Here is a 19,704-nt window from a genome sequence, read left to right as displayed (position 1 = left end):
CAGACTTGTATTCCTGCTGTCTTTTCTCTGGTTGCTGAGACTATACTGACATAAGGGGTATCATACAGCAATCTACTTACTACATGTACTGTATTCTATCTTCCAAAAAAAAAAAAAAAAAGTGCAGCCAAAGTAACAGCAGTAAATTCTTCAGTCTGATATAAAATCAACTACATTCATGTAAGACAAGTTAAACAAAAAACCACCACTACAAGAACATTACATCCATAATGTCAGAGGTGGCAAACTAATTTTAGTCTATTTCCAGAGACAAATATATATGGCACTGCTGCTTTAGACAAACAAAAAGAGTAACATTTTCTGAAAACTTTTAACCCTTCCAAATATTCAGAATTCATTATCACTTTAAAAAAAAATTAAACACAAGGCCTATACATACAGTATAAAATCCCAAATTCCTTAGAAGAGTCTTCATTAAGATTTCTGCTAGATGAGTATCTGGATGACTGCTCTGGACAGTGTATGTTTGATCGGAGAGATTTCCATAGCTGATGCATAATGAGGAAGTTTCTGTGGCATCAGATGGTGAGCTATATCCAAGCAGGGAAGCTACATGGGTGTGATCTTGCAAGCTTGTCAAAATAATATCCAATTGCATTCTCTAAAATAAAAATAAAAATCAGTAATAGAGAACAGATAAATAAATTCAATTTGATAACCATACCTAGTAAAAAATCTGAGCTTGAAAAAGAGAAATCAAGACACTGGACCAATGCTTTCTTCAGCTGTTTTTTGTTTTTTTCTTTTTTCCCTGTTATTCTGATTTATACACAGGGAGAAGTAAAGGCGTAAAAAGTGGAACAGGCATAGAATAGATGAAGAGAGGTAGCAGATACAGAGTAACATCCCCCACTGTTACCAAGAAAAACTCAACTTGTCCAGAAAAAAACTAAACTTGTTCTAACCTAGTAATTTTCAGTTTGTTTGTTGTTATTGTTGTTTTGTACCAGTATTAATCTTCAGAAATCTTTAGGAAATTAGAATCACAAGATTCTTCTTCATAGTTCAATAAACTATACAGTTAAACTAAATAACCTGTTCAGAACTAAACTTCACTAAACCAGTCTATTCCACAGTGTATAAAACAGAGGACTTCACCAAGATGTTCTTCTGTGTACAGAATTGAGTAATAGTTACTCTTCTTTTTAAATCTGAAACTACTGATGTAGCTTCAGCCATCAAGGACAGGAACAGAGGCTCCTTATTTCCTTCTGTTTGGAGGGTACTGGGTAAGCCTCCTAACCTGCATAAATTCCTGGTCTTCACATTCATCAAGAGAGAAAAAGAAAAAAATTTACATCCCAGTCAACTTCGCAAAGCAGGGTGAAATCTATGTAAGGAAAAACATTTTGCATGTATTCTTCCAAGAAAATAGTTAACCTTCAGTTTGCATAACTTGTTAGATCATGCTATTATTCAACGATATCTAACCTTCAAACTTGTCTAGACATGTTAACATAGAAACTCCTAATTTTTTTTGTAGCCTAGCTTCACATGAGAAAACATGTAGTGCTCCTTACCTTGCTAGATTTTGATTTAGCCAGGCTACATCGTTTAAGTTGGGCTTTGCAGAACATTCCATCAACAACATGCATGTACAACATTTCATGCACTTTACAAATAAGGCTCACCTCACTCTTCAACCCCCCCCAGTTGCTCCCAAAGCACAGACTATTTTTCCTTGACCCTACCTGTCCTTTTGATAAGCTTTCCCATCTATCAGGACCTTGGGGTAGAAGAGAATGTAGCAATTCCATTCTTTCTCGCAATGGAGGAAGTAGCATAGTTGCTCCTACTGAGAGAGTTTCAATTACAACCTAAAATTAAAGTAACAGAAAATATTTCTTTGGCAGGGGGTAAAAAAAAAAAAAAAATCAACTTACAGAACATCACACACAATGTATCCAAAACATCCACTTTACATCAGATTTCTAACACAAAATAGCAAATCAATCTTTCATTACAGGATGAAAAGATACACAGGACATTGAAGGAGTGAAATGAGACCAACATATTGGCAAAATACAAAATTTTTGTACGTTGCTGTTTCCTCAATGACTGAGATCTTAAGAGAGGGCAGTTCAGTTTAATCAGTCCGCAAGATTAATATTTTTTAGTAAAATTTCAAGATAAACCATGTCCTGCTCCTATTACCAATTAAAGGTTATCTAATACACAAATGTATCTCTATCAATTGAGTGTATACTGATGACTTTCAGATGAAATCATACACATAGCAAAGTTTCTCTGAATATAAAATTAAATTAAACTTCAGAGCTACACAAGTTCATCCCATTTTAAAGGCAATATGAAGAGGCAAAACTTCCTAATTGATAGCTGAAAAATTGTTTCTATATGAGAACTGTGAATTTTCAATATATGTAAAACAATCTTCACAGTATTTTTCAGCAGTTTTCCATATTGCTATGGACTTGTGAAATTAAGTGCTCTGCTCTAAAACTTCAGTCCCATGTAATTTATTTATTTTTTTAAAACCACAAACGCAGGCTGAGAGTATAAGCTATTTCTTTACTAGGGACACCAAAATATTAAACACATGCTCTTGCTATTTTTGGCATATACTCCATATAATAAAGTGTGAGGTTCTGTTTCATTTAAACACACCCCAAAAGCTATTTGACCATTAGTTACTTTTGTTCACAAGCAAACTACCCAGCACTCTTTCTTCAAAGCTGGCAAAAAGTTACAATGAAGCTGAAAGCTTGACTTTTTAAGGCCCTACATAGAAACTACAGGTTTCCATGATACATTTTACATTTATTTCTTACTCATGTTAATTATCCCACAACCTAAAAGGTTTTAGGTTCATTATTGCAATTACATAATAATTAAAATGCTAGGGAAAAAAGCAGCTACTTGAAATTCCCAAGCATATGTTCTCCTCTGCTTTCAGATTATAAAACCTGATGGTGAGTAATTAAAAATAATAATAATAGTAAAAAAATTAACATGTAAAATTGTTAAGTCAGAATTGTGTTCGTAGTGCCAATTTTAGAAAATCCAAGTACAAAATTTCTAATTACACCATCAAAGAAAGTAAGAAAGAAGGAAAAAGTAGACTTTTTACATGTAAACAAAGTATTACTGACTTCTTGAATTTCATCAGGGACAGAAGAGTCCATCAGTCTGAACAATAAATTTCGAAGTGGACCGGCTTGCCGACCAAGAATGCTAGTAGCTACACCTCCAGCCAGTGCAAGTGCAAGATGATTAGAAAGCAGCTTCAGGCATAATTTAAGAAAACTGTGATGTTCCCTGTAAAAAGAAATATATCACTGATGATCTTTGTTATTGTTAGCATTGCTCCTTCTTATTTTTTTCTGCACTAAGCTTTTCACACTAACATTTTAATGTTGCAGACCAGAAAGGTAAGTAAACTATAACTAGGACTTCACATAAATTCCTCTGAAAACCTGCTGTTAATCTGCACAGAAAAGCGTCTTTGCAGACAATGGTTCCAAGGAGCATTCAGTTTAGAAAAATAGTCCCATGAATTAAAAGGTAAAATCTTTCCAAAATACATAAACAGATACACAGACAAACAAATATATTCCTCACATTAAGAAAAAGATCAACTGTTTAAGAAGTAATAAATGTACTCTTCTCTCAGAAGATTTAGCAATAAAACAATCACGTTAAAAACAAAAAGACTGGATATTAATTTCTGGTCTTCCTTAAAAAGTCTTGGTGGTGTTTTTTTTGTTTGTTTGTTTGTTTATTCGTTTTTTAAATAAAGAGAAAAGTTTCAAAAGAAACATAGAATCAAAGAATATCCCAGCTTGGAAGGGACCCATAAGGATCATCAAGTCCAACTCCTGGCACCACATAGGTCTACCCAAAAGTTTAGACCATGTGCCTAAGTGCACAGTCCAATCGCTTCTTGGTGCGGTGACTACTTCCCTGGGGAGCCTGTTCCAGTGTGCAACCACCCTCTCTGTGAAGAACCCCCTCCTGATGTCCAGCCTTAACTTCCCCTGTCTCAGCTTAAAACCGTTCCCGCAGGTCCTACCACTGGTGATTAAGGAGAATAGGAAGCTGTAGAGTGCACTGAGGTCCCCCCTCAGCCTCCTCTTTTCCAGGCTGAACAGGCCCAGTGACCTCAGCCACTCCTGATACGTCTTCCCCTCTAGGCTTATCTTCATAGCCCTCCTCTGGACGCTCTTCAACAGTTTTACATCCTTTTTGTACTGTGGTGCCCAGAACTGCACACAGTACTTGATGTGAGGCCGCAGCAGCGCAGAATGGAGCCGGACAATCACCTCCCTCGACCAACTGGCGATGCCGTGCTTGATGCACCCCAGGATAAGGTTGGCCCTCCTGGCTGCCAGGGCACACTGCTGGCTCATATTCAACTTGCAATTGACCACAACCCCCAGATCCCTCTCTGCAGGGCTGCTCTCCAGCGTCTTGTCACCCAGTCTGTATGTAAAGCCAGGGTTGCCCTGTCACAGGTGCAGGACCCAGCACTTTCTCTTGCTCAACTTGATGCAGTTGGTGATCGCTCAGATCTGCAGTCTGTCCAGGTCTCCGTCCAGGCCCTTCCACCCTCATCTGAGTCCACAACTCCTCCAAGTTTAGTGTCATCAAACTTTGATACTTGCAGTGCTCTTTATAGGCATCAGTGAGGAAATATACATGCTTTTGTATTTTATAGCAATACATTTAAAACATCATTGTCAGTTTAAAAGATTCAAATTTGGAAAGCTAGAATAATGATTACTGATGATATGTAAAGAGTACTGATACCACCTCAAAATGCAATGGCAACTATACATCTTCTAGACATACAACAGTACATGATGTGGTTTGTGCATCATGTGTTAGTTATTAACTCAATGTATGGACTGATGGGTTACCACTTTAACAGTTTTTGTTTTTTTTTTGTCTTAGCTATCAATAAGTTAGTCAGCAGGCATCCACTGAAACTGGCTAGAGGGGAAAGAACTGGAAAGCAGAAACAATGCACAGAAACCATAAATGCACTTAAATTATATAGAAAAATGCGTTTTAAAGGATAACTCTGAAAGAAAAGTTCAGTTTAAAAGATACGTTCAAAATTAAAATAAATTCCAGACAAAAGATCCTGCTACACTTGAGGTACTGCAAAGTTCCTGTGTTATACAAGCAAACAAAAGGCACCTGAAAGAGCTAAACTGGTAAACCAGACTTTTGTTTGTTAAAGGCTGGCTAGGACTAAACCACACACCGCTGATGTGGATTAAAGAAATTACAAAACGAGAACATTGCATGAGTTACATGTAATGTTACATTACATCATACCTTGATGAAGGAAAAGGAAGAGGGGGGATTTCACTGTTAATTTTGTCACAGTAGTGCTCAAGAAAAGAACGAAGATGTGAAAAGGTACTTTCTTCAAGGTCTACACAATAGGGTCTGTGCCATGCCACAACTTGCCTAGAATCGAACACCAAAATAAGTCAACTATTAAAAATATTCTAATTACTGTAACAAATTAGCAGTTTAAGCAGGTTAAGTGAGTACATGCTTGAGCTAACCGATTTTTTTCTTACAACAAACTAATATGACGTAGGCAGACTAACTTCCTTACCCTTGCAGGCATTTTCTACTCTTTTCCATAAAAGTCTTCACAAAACAAACACTGTTCATTTATAAACAAAATATCTACAGTGCCACAAATATAAAAACATCTGCTCTGTGCAAAAGCTGACAAATACTCACAAAGCTGTTTTAGTATAAATTCCAGATTATAACGAGATTTTAATACAATATAGGTAGAATTCAAAAGGGGTATTACCACTTAGTACTATTTGAGTTTAGTGGCTTTTCTAAGATAGCTCCCTTTAAAACAGGGCATCTTGAAATACTGTCTGAAATATCTTCCAAACAGTAAAAGAACTCTTCTATTCCTTTGTGGTAGTCCATATGTAACTCTGAAGTTTATCAGCTCAATTTAATTACTTGATCATGCCTGTGGTGTAATGAAGCATTATTTCAGGTACTGTACATTAATAACCAAACTATTTATTTAGGTGACTGATTTTAGTCCAGCTTAACTTATAGCTATTCAGAAATTTATTAAGATGTTCAAGTCCACATCTAGTAATTTATCTGAGCTTCCCCATTTCCTAAAGTCTTACGCTTAGTTTCCTCTTTGTTATACTGAAGGAAACTACATAAACTACAGGAAATGCAGTCAGAAGCACAGAATAAAGATCTACCGTATTGTTTGTCCTCACATTGCCTAACTTTTTGATTTTTCATAAAGAGGGCTTATTTTTGCCTAATAGCAGATAAGAAATCTTCATATAAAAGTCTTAGTATCCAAATTAGTGGTGCTGTTTTGTTATCGCTTCTTCTAATCTCTAACAGTTGAGAGATTAAAAAGACACTGAAGTCCAAAACATTACAAGCAGAATACTTCAAATACATGATGTGATTAGCACCTTCAGGAGTATTACATGTATCCCAAAGGCTACCTGTTTAAAAAAAAAATAATTGTACTTGTCCCCAAGCATCACTGTTACCTGTCTCTTGGAAGAGCTGTCCATGCGAGGCTATGGGAGGTTCCAGCTGAAATCTGTTGAATTGCAACTCCATCTAAACCACTTACTTTCTTTGGTTTAGTAATGGGACCGGTAGAGTTTCCCTGACCACACTGTCCCATTGAATTGTTACCCCAAGCATAAACTTCATTATCTATAAAGTAAATAAAGTAAAAAACAGAATCTGAGATATAACTGCTTCTGACTGTAAAGGGAGATTACAGATTTTTACACTTTACTTATCTTACCATGAGAAAGTGCCAAACAGTGACTGTCACCAATTGAAATATCAACTATTCTTGTAGCAGCCAGCTCTTCAATAAGCTTCGGTCTGAGAGCAGTTGCCTCAGACGAGCCACAGCCAAGGCATGCACCACAGCCCCATGCATAAACCTAGAGCAAACAAAGTCACAAAATATCAGTATCAAATTAGTATTATTGGTGACCATCAACAGAACACTGCATAACCACTTTCACAGTAACTACAATTACATTTTCATCAAAACATACATACTACTTTCATCACTAAAATACATTTCACATAGTCTACATTTATTCCCTCCAGTCACTCACTGGATACAGAGTGCATCAGCTGGGAGGCTGTTTCAAGAAACAAAACCACTAAGTAAACTTCAGCATTCTTGATCCACACTTCACAAACACACTGTCTTTGAATCACGCTGAGGTCAGGTTCAGTTAGGTTACATGTCTGGAAATGTTTGTTGTATTACATGTATATACATCGTGCCAGTAAAGGCCCCCTTTACCAACTAACATTTATTTCCAGGCTTTCCTGAGATATTTTGGATTGGAAGTATAACAGTTAACACTTATATTCTAAAACATGTATTTTTAAAAACTACTAAATTTATTTAAAAACTAAATTTATTTAAAAACTGGTGCCTAAATAAGCATCTGAATTGTTTAATGGATGAAACATGAAGTGCATTTCCTTGCTTTTTGCTTCCCGAAACCACTTTGCTTAGTGAATTTGATTTGGTTTTGCACTTTTGATTTAGTTTTACATTTATTAACCTAATACGAATTAATTTTTCTGTGGCTAACCAAGACTCTTGGAATTTGTACTTTTACATGACTCTTCAGCACATTATGAATTAATCTAGCCTATTAGGATCTCAGTACTTTTAATCAATATCTAATTGGGAACTTTAACTGGTGTTTAAGAACTAGCTGTATATTTTCTCAACAGCCAAAATAATGAATGCTGAAATAAACCCATGCTGTCTTCTTCTTACATACCAAATCTCATCATTTGCGTGAAAACTTATTTTTGCCTACCTGTCCTGTTGATGTTAAGGCAAGCGAAGACTGGCTTCCAGCACAAACTTTACGAATAAACATTCCTTGCAAGGCTTCTATAACTTTAGGTTTATATACTCTGTTTGTATCTCCATGACCAAGTTTGCCTACAAAAGGAAGAAATACAAATGGGAAGTATTTCTGGAGTATTACAACTATCCGAAGTACCCCAAAAGAATTATTTTCAGATTTCCAAAAATGTCAAGGCATGCTATTAAAATTAGCACATTATTATTTTTATAAAACATACTCTCTTTCAAATACAATAATTACAGACTTCAGGTAATAAATATTTATTGTAGTGTCCTTATAAATGGAAATATCAATTCCATATAACTGCAGTATTCATTTCCTTCTACTTAATTGCTAAAGCCTTCCAAGGCACTAAACCTACCATATTTGTCCCAGATTAAAAAAAAGTTCTCTCTCCTCGTTTATAAAATCATTTGGAAAAAAAAAAGCCAACACGCTTTTCTACATTTTTTCTAACAGCCGTGCGCACTTGTATCTTAAACATTAATAGTTCAATTCCCCTTTACTTCCCCTTTAACTTGAAAACAGATCTTCTCTACACATCCACCATTTTTAATCAATGACCTTAAAACAAAGACTATCATTACAGTGGCTTTGTAAAGTGGCGTTGTGGTGCTTCGCTGCCTACTGGGGGTAAATCAACAACATGAACAAATACATTTTTGGCCATATCAAGTAAGCAGGCTTATTTGAAAGTTATCTGCAAGCAAAGCATTTCTTCCAAAATCATTTACATATGATTTTAGGTTTCTTCTTTTCCCTTCAGATATCTGAAAATCCATTTTTAAAGTCTATAATCTTGCAATTAAGCTTTAAATACTGTATTCAGATTTTACTAAAATCTTGCCTTGAACAGCTTCTTGAACCCAATGGCAAAAAAAAAAAAGCAAACAAAACACCGACCAAACCTGCAAGGAGTATTTAGACTATACAGTAACTGGAATACAGTGAAAATTAATACCGAAACATTAGTTTTACCTACCATTATCTCCTCCTCCAAAGGACCATACTGTTCTGCCATCTTTGGACAGAGCTATTGTGTGTGAACTGCCACAGGAAACCTCTCCTACATTACTAATATCTTTTACTAAAGTAGGAATGTTGCGACTGTTGCTGTCACCGTGACCTAAGAAAAACAGAAACATTCATTTTCTTTTTGTGAAGATTTAAGATCCTATCGTGGTTTGTAATTCCAGCAAAATTTAGCAAAACCCATGGAAATTGTAATCATCGCAATTTAAAATTTCTGCCCACTTTTTGGAAAGATTTTTAGTAGTGTCAGGAAGATATCTGTAGTAAGGTTAATAAACATTTCATTTTTATAAGACAAACTGCAGAACACTTCTTCATAACTTACTACCGCTAAATAATTTTTTACCTGGTTTATAAGAAATAAAAAGAATTACTAGTATAACTGCCATTAATACTAGTTGACAAGGTAGCTATCCTTCCTAATACTGGGCAGCACATATGCTGAACAGCATAAGGAAACTAAAATAGGGGCAATTCTTACTACTATCAATAAAAGCAAACGTTGTGCACAGATGAATGAAAATAGCAAAGTAGACCTTTCTATATAGTCCTCTCTGCAGAAACCTAACACATTACAGTATCACCTAACTTGACAGAAAAAAAATACTGTATGGCATCCGTAAAGGACTGAATGCGAAGGAATTACTATGGCCTAATTAAATGCTACTTTTTAGCCAAACACCAGAACACACCACTACACAGTTCAAGTTACCCTACGCATGTAAAAAGACCACATTAACCCAAAATTCATTAAGAACTTTTCTCGTAAGTTCCTCCAAAAATAATACGTTAAACCTGTAACCTAGTGTGTCTCCTAACAGTAGGGCTACAGCTCAGCAATTCTGTGATTCCCTTGAAAATCTCTGACGGACTAAATTGTAAAACAACATCCTCCTCATGTTTTGTCTCTGCAAGTTGCTTGCTTTCACCACTCTACTTGGGAGATCATGACATTCAAATCAAAGACAATAGAAGGAAACTAAAGTCCAACTTAGAGCAATTTTCTGTGCAAAATCTGGTATTTCAACAGACCCTGCTTGAGAAGGATAGTTTTATACTAGGCATGCAAGCTGTACAATAAAGATGATGAAATAGATAAAAGTGAAATTAAAAAAGATAGAAATGCTGTGTTCATCATTTCAGTTAAATTTATTTTTTTAGGCAAAATGACAAAGCCATTTTGGGAAACTCAAATGTCAAGTTTCTTTATTAATATCGCATTAGAATCAGACCCCTGATATTATTTGCCAGTTATTCATGACTGCTTAAAGAACCATCCTATCATCTCTATATTACGTTCATCTAGAGCTCTAGTTTATTTTAAATACCTGTTGTTTACATTTAAGTGGCAATGGCTATCATATATAATCTTATAATGAATGAACTAAGTTTTCTTGGAAAATAATCATAGAATATTTATAGAATTAACTGCACTGAAATTTTTAATAGCCTTTACACTAGTGTTTATATTCATCTATACACACACACACCTTTGTATACATGTGCATATGTATTTATATTTAGAAGGGACAGTAAGAGAAAAAAGCAAGTATCTATAGCATCATTACTAGACACAGGAATTCTTTCAAAAGTATTGAAAATTACCTAATCTTCCAAAGTCTCCTTCCCCCCATGTGTATAGCTCTCCATCTTCAGTAACAGCAGCACTATGCCTGTATCCAGCTGATACACATACAACAACCTAAGACACATGTGAAAATAATAATTACATTTTTTAACAAATAGGAATTTTGAAATCTTATGAAAGTCAACTTTCGAAAGGAGTCATTATACATCTACGCTTGTGCAGAGCAAGTACACAGCCAAATTAATTTTTGCGAAGTTTACGGCTTAGGATTTGGTAAGTGGAAGTCAGTACACATAGAGGTAAGTTTATCTATAAATAGGTCATGATTTATTTAACATAACAATATCCCAGCCTTACACAGTAGCAGAAAGAAGCAAAAGCAGGTGTTTAAAACATTGGCTAAGACATCAACATATATGGAAAAGAAGGCCTTTTTGGACAATACAAATGAAACCACTAAAAAGTTGCATGTGAAAAGTCATGATGTTACAGCTAACAAAAGCAATGTTCTTCTGAAACATCACTGCACTTCAACAAAATCATGTAAGCAAGTTCTAGTAGTGCAAGAAGGTTTATCAACAAAGCTATCGTCCAAATCACATGCCTAAAGGCAACAAACAAGTTAAAGTGCTTTCCTGAAACAGATCTAACTTCAAATAGAAGTTTACATAAAACACAGAATCTTAAGATTTTATATATTTCAATTTTTAAATAGAACAAACACAGGTGTGCTCCTATACAAAACATACCTTCCCTTGCAGAGGACCCTGAATAAGCTTGGGATATTTCTGAGTTGAGCTATTTCCATGACCCAGTTTTCCGTAGTCACCATCACCCCAGCTGAAGACTTCCCCTTCTGTTGTAAATGCTAGAGTGTGCCCATCAGATCCTTTTGAAGATGATACTTTTTTAATAGATCTATGAGGCTCAAAAGTCAATTTCTTCAATGTAGACTGGTTATTAGAATCACCCAGTCCTAGTCTCCCATAACTGCCTTTACCACAGGCTCTAACAGAACCATCTGTAGAAATTACAAAAGTACAATATTGTCCAGCTTCAATCTATAAACAAGAAAGGTAAAATATTAAAAAAAAAAAAAAAAAAAAGAAAGAAAGAAAGAAAAAAGAAAGATTAGATAAATGTAGAAACCATCTGTAGGTCTTAAAGCATGTATTTTTGAACAGAATGTCAAGTTTCTTTCTATATCCCTTTCATATAGTATAACATAAAAACTAAGGAGAGTTAAGACTCCAGCAAGCAATAAAATTCTAATCCTTGAAAAATACTTGATGAAATTATTTTCTTTATGTTGAGGACATAAATAGCGATTAAACGGTTCTTATTTGCATCTCTTCTATAGACTGCAGAACTCAGGCTGCTTTCAGATCTCCTAGACCCATGAAATGGACAGTCTTTGAAGATACATTAATTTATTACGATTAAAAAGACAAAGTAACTCATTCCACTCCTGTTTTGTTTCAGCTCAGGTTTTGGGGTGTGTGTGTGTGGTATGTTTTTTTTTGTTTGTTTTGTTTTGTTTAAATGCATAAGCTTGCTTTACGATTCCTGGTCCTAGAGTTCACTGGCATATACAATGAATCAGAGAAGTCAACAAAAACAATTTCAGAAAATGTACCTAAATTGTTTAGTGACCCTGAAAAATGCTTTTACTTAAGTCAACAGTGCAAAGCCAATACAGCAACAGAAAAGCAAACTATTCTGTGTCACGCATCAATAGAAGTGCTACACTGCAACTGCACAATCTGTGACTGAGAGCAGAAAGAGCATACTGTATATTGATTTTCAGAAAGCTAATTAAGGTTTCTGTGCCAGCAGTTAGCCCTGTTTGGACTTTTAAATGAGACATACTTGATGTGAAAAACACCAATGGAAAAGATGATTAAGTACTTAAGCTATCTTTTAAACAACAGTGAAAAAAACCTACAGGCAAGCAAATTCCTCTCTAGAAATGCATTTCATTGTAAATTAGATAATTCAGTCTTTCTTCTTACATTGATATTGATGTATGTGCATCATTAAAAAAGAAACAGAATCCTTTTTCCAGGCATCAATAAAAGTAGTGAGATATTTTCTGTAAAGTAACTTGTGTGGTTAATTCTTGTACCTTTATTACAACTTTGGCACTTAGAAATTAAGCATTACTTTCCCGTTTCATGCTGTAACTACGAAGGTGTTAGGTTTTACACTGTACTGTTATAAATGTCACTCACAGTCTGTGCATCAGAAAAACTTGGAGCAAGCTTGGGTTGAAGTATTTTCTCTTGAGTTCCTTCTACCAGTTGATGACTGCTGTTGCTACCCCAGACATAAACTTCACAGGTCTCAGAAACAATGGGAGCATCACCCGTTTGAATGCTGTCAGGGCTGGCACATGTTCTTGAGTAGTCTGATGCCATTCGACAAACCTATTAAAAAGAAAGATTTATTACACAGTGTATTTTCATTTATCTCCCTATAATAGTGTTTGATGCAACTTAAATTTCTTTTTGGTACAACATTGCCTAAAACACAAATCATCACCTTACCATCAGTAACTTTTCCAAATTACTTTGTTTTTCTGCATCTTAGCTTTTCACCTTGTTTTGGCCTTCCTCTTCCGCTCCAGGATAACTCAGCAGAGACTCAACCCCATCCAAACATACACATCAATCAGATGTAAAGTACAGTTACCTTAAATTCACGACATACCTCTTCGAATAAACACAGAGCTGCCTCATAAAGAGAACATAAGCCATCAGACGTTCTAGTTGGCTCTCTCCATTGGCTCCGGTCAGCAGATGATCCCTACAATTTTTAAGTGTTATTGTGAGAAAAATGCTTCCATATAGCAACAGTGCTACAGTACAAAATACAGTAGGGATTTATTGTTAGAGTATGTATGACATCTCCATACATTTTAGGGTAACAAAAATGTGACAAGTGTTCGTTGAACATTCTTATTTATCCATTTTTGTGAAAATACTTGGGTTTAGAGTTAATTTTGCCTAATACAGTTTTGTTCTTAAATGCATTTTATTTGTGTTCATTTTAAAATGATTACTAGTTAAATCATAAATCAGTAACCATCATTATTTTTATGCCCACATTACCTCTACATTTTGGTTTGTAATTTTATATCTAGTTAAAAAAAAAAAGAAAACACACACACAAACACAACAGATAAAGTTCAGTCCTGCTACTGCCACACTTCTCTCCTACTTACCCTTAGGCTGGAAAAATACGGAACCAAACAATTTGTTCTGGCAATCCACTCTCTCTTCCCTTTCATCTTGCAAAAGCCACATATCCTAGCATGCAATGAGTTTGTAACCTATACACCAGAATCCTTCACTGATATAATATAGATGCTATACATCTTTCCTCAGTCAAAAGAATAAAACTTACCTAACACAGCAGGCTTACATTCCTAAAGAAAGCAGATTTTAACAACAGAATTGGTGTGAAGGAAGGATCTGCTACTGGCTAATGTGAAAACAGATTACGTTCAGAATTTTAAAAGCCCTATTAGAATCAAAGCAACACTTTAAAGAGTTGGTCCCATCTAGAATTTGACACAAGTCCTCCATTAAAACACTGAATAGCAGTAATAAAACTACAAATAGCTCTACTCCTTCCTATAAATATGAACATAAACTAAAACATAAACAGTATATTACTAAGTTGTGTTACTGTATGGCTAGAATTTTTTCCTATAGTTTAATAATAGGATTTCAGTAGTCTGCACAAAGGAAACTAGAGCTGCTCATCAACCACTCTAGAAACAGAATTTTGTATTTCTTTAAATTTTTAATTAAAAAAAAAAATGCATTTTTTAGTAAGTATTGGAAAGTTGAGAGGGGAGAGAAAAACAACCGCACTTCAGGGAAAAAGTTGTTCCCTGTTCCAGTGAGTGTATGAGGCAGAAGCTTACTACAGCTTTCAATTGCACACTGTGCGTTAACTTCATAACTTTAAAAATATTCATCTAGGATGAAAAGTAAGCATTCAAATGACAAAGCAAGCCACATGCCTTATTTACAAACAATTTAGTCCGTTTTCATAGGGTATAAATTTCCAAGCAGTAGGAGAAATGCTAAACATCTCAAATCTTACTGATTCTCTAAAAATGTATAAACAGAGAGGTGAAACTTTGAAAAAGTGTATTGCGAAACTCTGCATTGTGAACAAATTCAACAAAGCAAGCCTTAGAAACAATTTCATACTTTTTAACTCTTTTGTTGTCATCTTATCTTAAATATAAAATGCAAGTGGATTGGATGATGTCCCTGATTTTTTCCTAAAGTTAAATGTAACACAAGACAGGAATTACTCTGTTTCATCTCCTGTACCTATGAAGAAATGGGTGGGAAGAGAGGAAGAAAAACATAGTGGATAACAAAAGAATTACTGCAAAAATATTGCAAGTGAAAGAAGCTTTTTTAAAACATGTTAAAGCAATTTATTCAATTAAGAACTGCCAATATGGCATTCAGTGTTGAGAAACTGTGTTTAAGTTAAGAATGCATCTGTATTTGCTAGGTAGAAAAATTAAAGCTGGTATACCTACCAAAGACCGCCGCATCTGCATCAATATACTCATAAAGCAATCAAAGCTGATCATCCCTTCTGGGCTTTGCAGCATCTTGGTCTTCTCCATGCTGTTTACTACAGCTGAAGCACTTAATGCCATTTCTATCCATTCAAGAAGGTATCGCAGAGAACCTCGCTGGGCAGCCAAGCCAAGAAGCAATTCAGAAGCTAACCTACGACCTAAAGTATCTGCCCCAGAGTTTGGAATTGTCACTCCTTTAAGAAATGTTGTTACTTGTGATAAACAGTCCAACCCCATCGGTGGAATTTTGCTTTCATTTGCTAAAGATAAAGGTGGTAAAGAGCTCACAACTTCTATTGCAGTATGGATAACATCATTGCAGAGACTGAGGCCAGGTCCCGATGCTGGCATCATCCAGCTTTGTCTCAGCAGTGCAAACAACAAGCTTAATCCAGTCCGTACCCCCATTTCTATAAGTGCATCTGTACTCGACCGAGGACGTTCACTGACAGAATGCACATCTGTTGATCCAGAACTGCTTTCTGGCGAATGCTGCTGTTGTTTCACCTTACCCTTATCATGGTATTTATTAGAAAGTGCATAGAAGACACGCTGCAATACAAGGAGACGTTTTCGAAGTGCTCCAGCAAATGGAGAGTCTGAGCACACCATCTTAGCCAGTGCCAGCTGGCTGCTAAGAAGAGCATCCAAATAGTGGTCCTGTTCATCGCTAGATAGAGATTCCCGCTCAAAATCCGGAAGCTGAGGTCCTTTGAGGCACAGAACCTGCTGGGGCAATGGCACTACTTCTTTATTGCTAACTAACTTAGCGTACAAGATGGAAACTCCCTCCCTTGTTGCAATAGATTCACTGTCTTCTGTGATCCAAGAGCTGTTTAGATGTTCAAGCCATTTCAGCTTCACAGGTGGGACCATAGCTGCCATGTTGGTTTACTCTTTTGCCATTAGGCCTAAAGATGGAAAAACAAACAAACAAACAAACACAAAAAACATGTAAGTAGGTGTGCATTATTATCTACTAAACTTACTATTCACACAGTAGGACAAATCCTAATAGATCATTAATAAAACAAGCAGCAAAAAAGTTTAATCACCAAAAATCATCGAAGTTGCACCATTCTGTCCATATTGCAAGAATCTGGAATTCAGAGCCAATACTGATAGTTCAGGAGTACTGTAAAAATTACATTTTGCAGATTAATTTTGAGCTTTGTTTTAAGCAAGTACATGGACATGCAATTTCCTTAACATGCTGTAAGAACTGTAGTAAACGTCTACATATTTTCTAATTCCATATGCATAAAAATTAACACAAAGCAAATTTAATTCTGCTATAATTCAATGAAAGTATACTTCTAAACCTTTTGGGGAAAATAAATATTCTTTTTGCAGACAGGACAATGACCTCAACAAATGCACAAGATCATACACAACTGAGCACAAGTGAATGGAGTACCAGTATAAAACATGACAATAAATAAGACTACTAATTCAGGCCATAAGTAAATGCTCAACCTGTCAAGCATACTCTAAGTCCTGCTGTCACAAGCCATTCTCACCACTTTCTACAGCAAGCTAGAGATCTCCTTAAAACTCAGGTCAGAATGTTAAAAGGAAACCAGGACAGATGATTTTAAGCCACACAAGGGTGGCACATTAGGAAGATCCGATTCATTCAGTGAATAGGCTCTTCAGAGCCAAATACGCATCACAGCTACTCCAAGTAAATTTAAAGTATCAAATATTACATATTACATTATATTAATATATTTCATAATGTGTGACTTTGAGAGCATTCAAATCTTTTAGGAAGGATTTTAAGGAAGGGATCACTAACAACATGGAGGTAAAATAACAAATTTCACAATGAAACACTTTTCCAGGACAGTTCTAACTTGACAGCTTCCACGATTCTTTCAAATCAAACATGTCAGTGAATTTAAGAAATCTTTTTCTGCTGACAATTTTAGGGGAGAAAAAAAAGAAAAACATATTACACCCTTTTATATAGATTCAAATTCAATGAAGCATTATGAACGAATTGCTACAAAATTCCTGTGATTCTGATGGTTAAGATGCAATTCCTTGCCACATACCACAATGCTTTTTTTTTTTTTTTTTTTTGTCTGGCACTAGCCCCTAAAATACACCTCTCTACCTCTCTTCTGCTTGCTGCACCACCTGAACCCAAGTCATCCTATGTAGCTAAGTGGAAAGATTCCTTTTTTCCATTTAATTCCCTCAAGAGACGGAATAGGGTCTGAGTTCTACATAAACAGTCGAAACCTCAGTTAGAAAATCCTTGTGTGAAACTCAAATGCTTTAATATCAACCCACTTTCAACCCATCTTAAGTGAAAGGTAGTTTTCAGACTAACAGTTAATTAGAAGGGACTGCATCTTTTGTTCGCTGTTTTAAAATTACAGTTCTAAAATAAATGACCAAATGCAAAAATTACATTTAACCATCTTACAGAAACTCAGATCTTTTTGAAACTTAATCTGAGTGCATCAAATTTCAAACTGAACATGGCAACACGTTTAAAATATGTAAAACCTTTAGAAGGGAGCATACAGTATTGGCATAGCAGACTATTTTCTGTACACAGTCCTTTCTCTTAGGATGACATACCGTCTTGTAGTCCCCCAATGTTCAATAACAGCAAATGTCTAAATGTCTTAACCATACCTCTCAAAGTGGAATTGTAACCATTAAAAATGCTCAGAAAGGCATCTTTTATGGTCAAAAACATACAGTATCATTAGACAATGCTGTAATAAGCTAATTTTAAAAATTAAGGTGTCAAAAGTTTATAGAGGAACTGTATGTTCTAAAAGAAGCTACATAGAGAAGACAAAATTTGGAGGAAAAAGAAACAAATCAAGTTAGTATCTAGTTAAATTTCACAGAAATCATTCTTTATCTTGAAACCAACAATTTAATATTTTGATGAACTAGTTGGTAAAACAATGACAACGCAAAGTACAGAGGCACCTCTATTGCTGTAGACAAGTATGTCACATGGAGAGAACTGTATGCAAATGAGAAGTAATAAGACTAACAGCTTGAAATTTAATATTAAAACATGCAAGCTCACACAATTGTGAATAAAAAAAAAATCTCCCATAAGTAGAGAACCTATAACTTGAACATGCAAGTAGGAACAATCTAGTGACTCACAAATGGATTATGAGTCATGACAGAGACCAAATACTTGCCTGAGTGGCATTAATGAGCATTTCCAGAATGGTTTGGGAAGGACAGGGTAAGGGAAGCATTTTTACACAATGTTACAAAATGCTAATCAGTCGGATGCCAGCTGGAATTCTGGAAATGATTTCTGTCACCGATATCCTGACTGCAAAGAAGACTGACACTGGATCATGCAGAGAAAAAGACTATTCTTCTGATCTAGCCTGAAGAGAAGACTAGGATTGTGACCTTTTAGCATAGCAAATCAAAAAATAAAGAAACAAAAAAAGCTCACAAAAACTGCTACAACAAATTTGGTCAACAAATTTGGCAGGGAAAAGAAAGAGGGTGAGGGGAGTGACTAAGTAAGGAAAAGGATAATACAGGCATAAGAACAAAAGGGTGTGAAGCAATCACAAATTAATTAAATCTGAAAGCCTCCTAAATCTGTTCCCAGTTAAGTTCTGCAATGACTCTTTAATATAAGTAGACAACAATTTTAAAATGGAGTACATGTATAATAAATTTTGGTATACAACTCAAAGAATTTTCCTAGTCTCGTATTTTCGTTCTGCTACAGAAAGATTTATTTCAGGCTAACAAGATGATCTTCCCTGACAAGCTTTCTGTTACAAAACTAAATCCTAAGTAATCTGCACCAAGAACACAAAGTCAAATTTGTTCCAATGTTGCTATATTTAGAGTTACATATACATTTTAGTTATTTAGAAAGTGCCTAGTGCTGTCCTACTGACTGCTTTCTGACAGACAGATGAGGATGTATAGGGAAACACTGATATCAATGTAGCTATGCAAAACCCTTTTTTGTTATGACACACAGCATCTCACCATAATTCACTTCTTCCAAGTATTACAGAATTGTATTTTATCATTAGCAACGACATTTTTATTTGACCTGGTTACAATTTTCAAAATAAATACAAATAGCATTTACTTGGAAGACAGGTAATTCAAGGTTCAGATGTGGAGAAATAAAATATTGCAGAACTGTTAAGTATCAGCATTACAGTGATTTACGCCTGCGCTGAATCATGCAGTGGGTGACCATGCTCCTGCATAATCATATTCTTCTCCTCTAGGATAAAGAATACTTTATCCTATACCACAGAGTAGCTTTTCTGACCAAAATGTAAACTGCTGAGCAGCTCACACCTCTCATAGTAACAAGAAATTCTACAGAAAAGAAAAAACAACAACAACAACAACAAAAAAAAACAGGGAAATAAAACTAACAGTAATCTTGCCAAAAAACGAAGTGACATCTAGAACTTCCATGCATATGGTTTAGAGCTCAGAAATGGAAGTTACGAGTATTTTCCAAAATTTATTCCAACCAACCCCATGAACGTATGCCGCTGGTACCCAGAGCCCAGCTGCTG

The 19,704-nt window shown here is 35.4% G+C and overlaps 1 protein-coding gene across 17 annotated transcripts in view; it reads right to left on the bottom strand.

Annotated features, from left to right (window-relative positions):
• HERC1 (HECT and RLD domain containing E3 ubiquitin protein ligase family member 1) overlaps nucleotides 1–19,704 on the bottom strand; it is a 106,089-nt gene that overhangs the window by 70,586 nt on the left and 15,799 nt on the right. For 16 of the 17 annotated variants that reach the window (XM_084531602.1, XM_084531591.1, XM_084531603.1 and 13 more), the window contains 13 exons: nucleotides 15,107–16,062; nucleotides 13,249–13,344; nucleotides 12,771–12,965; nucleotides 11,289–11,600; nucleotides 10,557–10,653; nucleotides 8,902–9,045; nucleotides 7,866–7,993; nucleotides 6,815–6,959; nucleotides 6,549–6,720; nucleotides 5,323–5,457; nucleotides 3,132–3,297; nucleotides 1,713–1,838; nucleotides 401–622 (listed from right to left, as the gene is read on the bottom strand). In XM_084531602.1, the coding sequence (XP_084387728.1) occupies nucleotides 401–622; nucleotides 1,713–1,838; nucleotides 3,132–3,297; nucleotides 5,323–5,457; nucleotides 6,549–6,720; nucleotides 6,815–6,959; nucleotides 7,866–7,993; nucleotides 8,902–9,045; nucleotides 10,557–10,653; nucleotides 11,289–11,600; nucleotides 12,771–12,965; nucleotides 13,249–13,344; nucleotides 15,107–16,036 (2,868 nt within the window). In that variant the 5' untranslated portion in view covers nucleotides 16,037–16,062. Of the gene's footprint in view, nucleotides 1–400; nucleotides 623–1,712; nucleotides 1,839–3,131; nucleotides 3,298–5,322; nucleotides 5,458–6,548; nucleotides 6,721–6,814; nucleotides 6,960–7,865; nucleotides 7,994–8,901; nucleotides 9,046–10,556; nucleotides 10,654–11,288; nucleotides 11,601–12,770; nucleotides 12,966–13,248; nucleotides 13,345–15,106; nucleotides 16,063–16,206; nucleotides 16,225–19,704 lie in introns of those variants that run through there. The other variant, XM_084531601.1, reaches the window with a different exon arrangement.

Source organism: Aythya ferina (assembly GCF_964211825.1).
Source record: "Aythya ferina genome assembly, chromosome: 11".
NCBI lineage: Eukaryota > Metazoa > Chordata > Aves > Anseriformes > Anatidae > Aythya > Aythya ferina.
The sequence above is the reverse complement of the archived record's forward strand: the minus strand, read 5'-3'. Positions and strand labels throughout refer to the sequence as shown.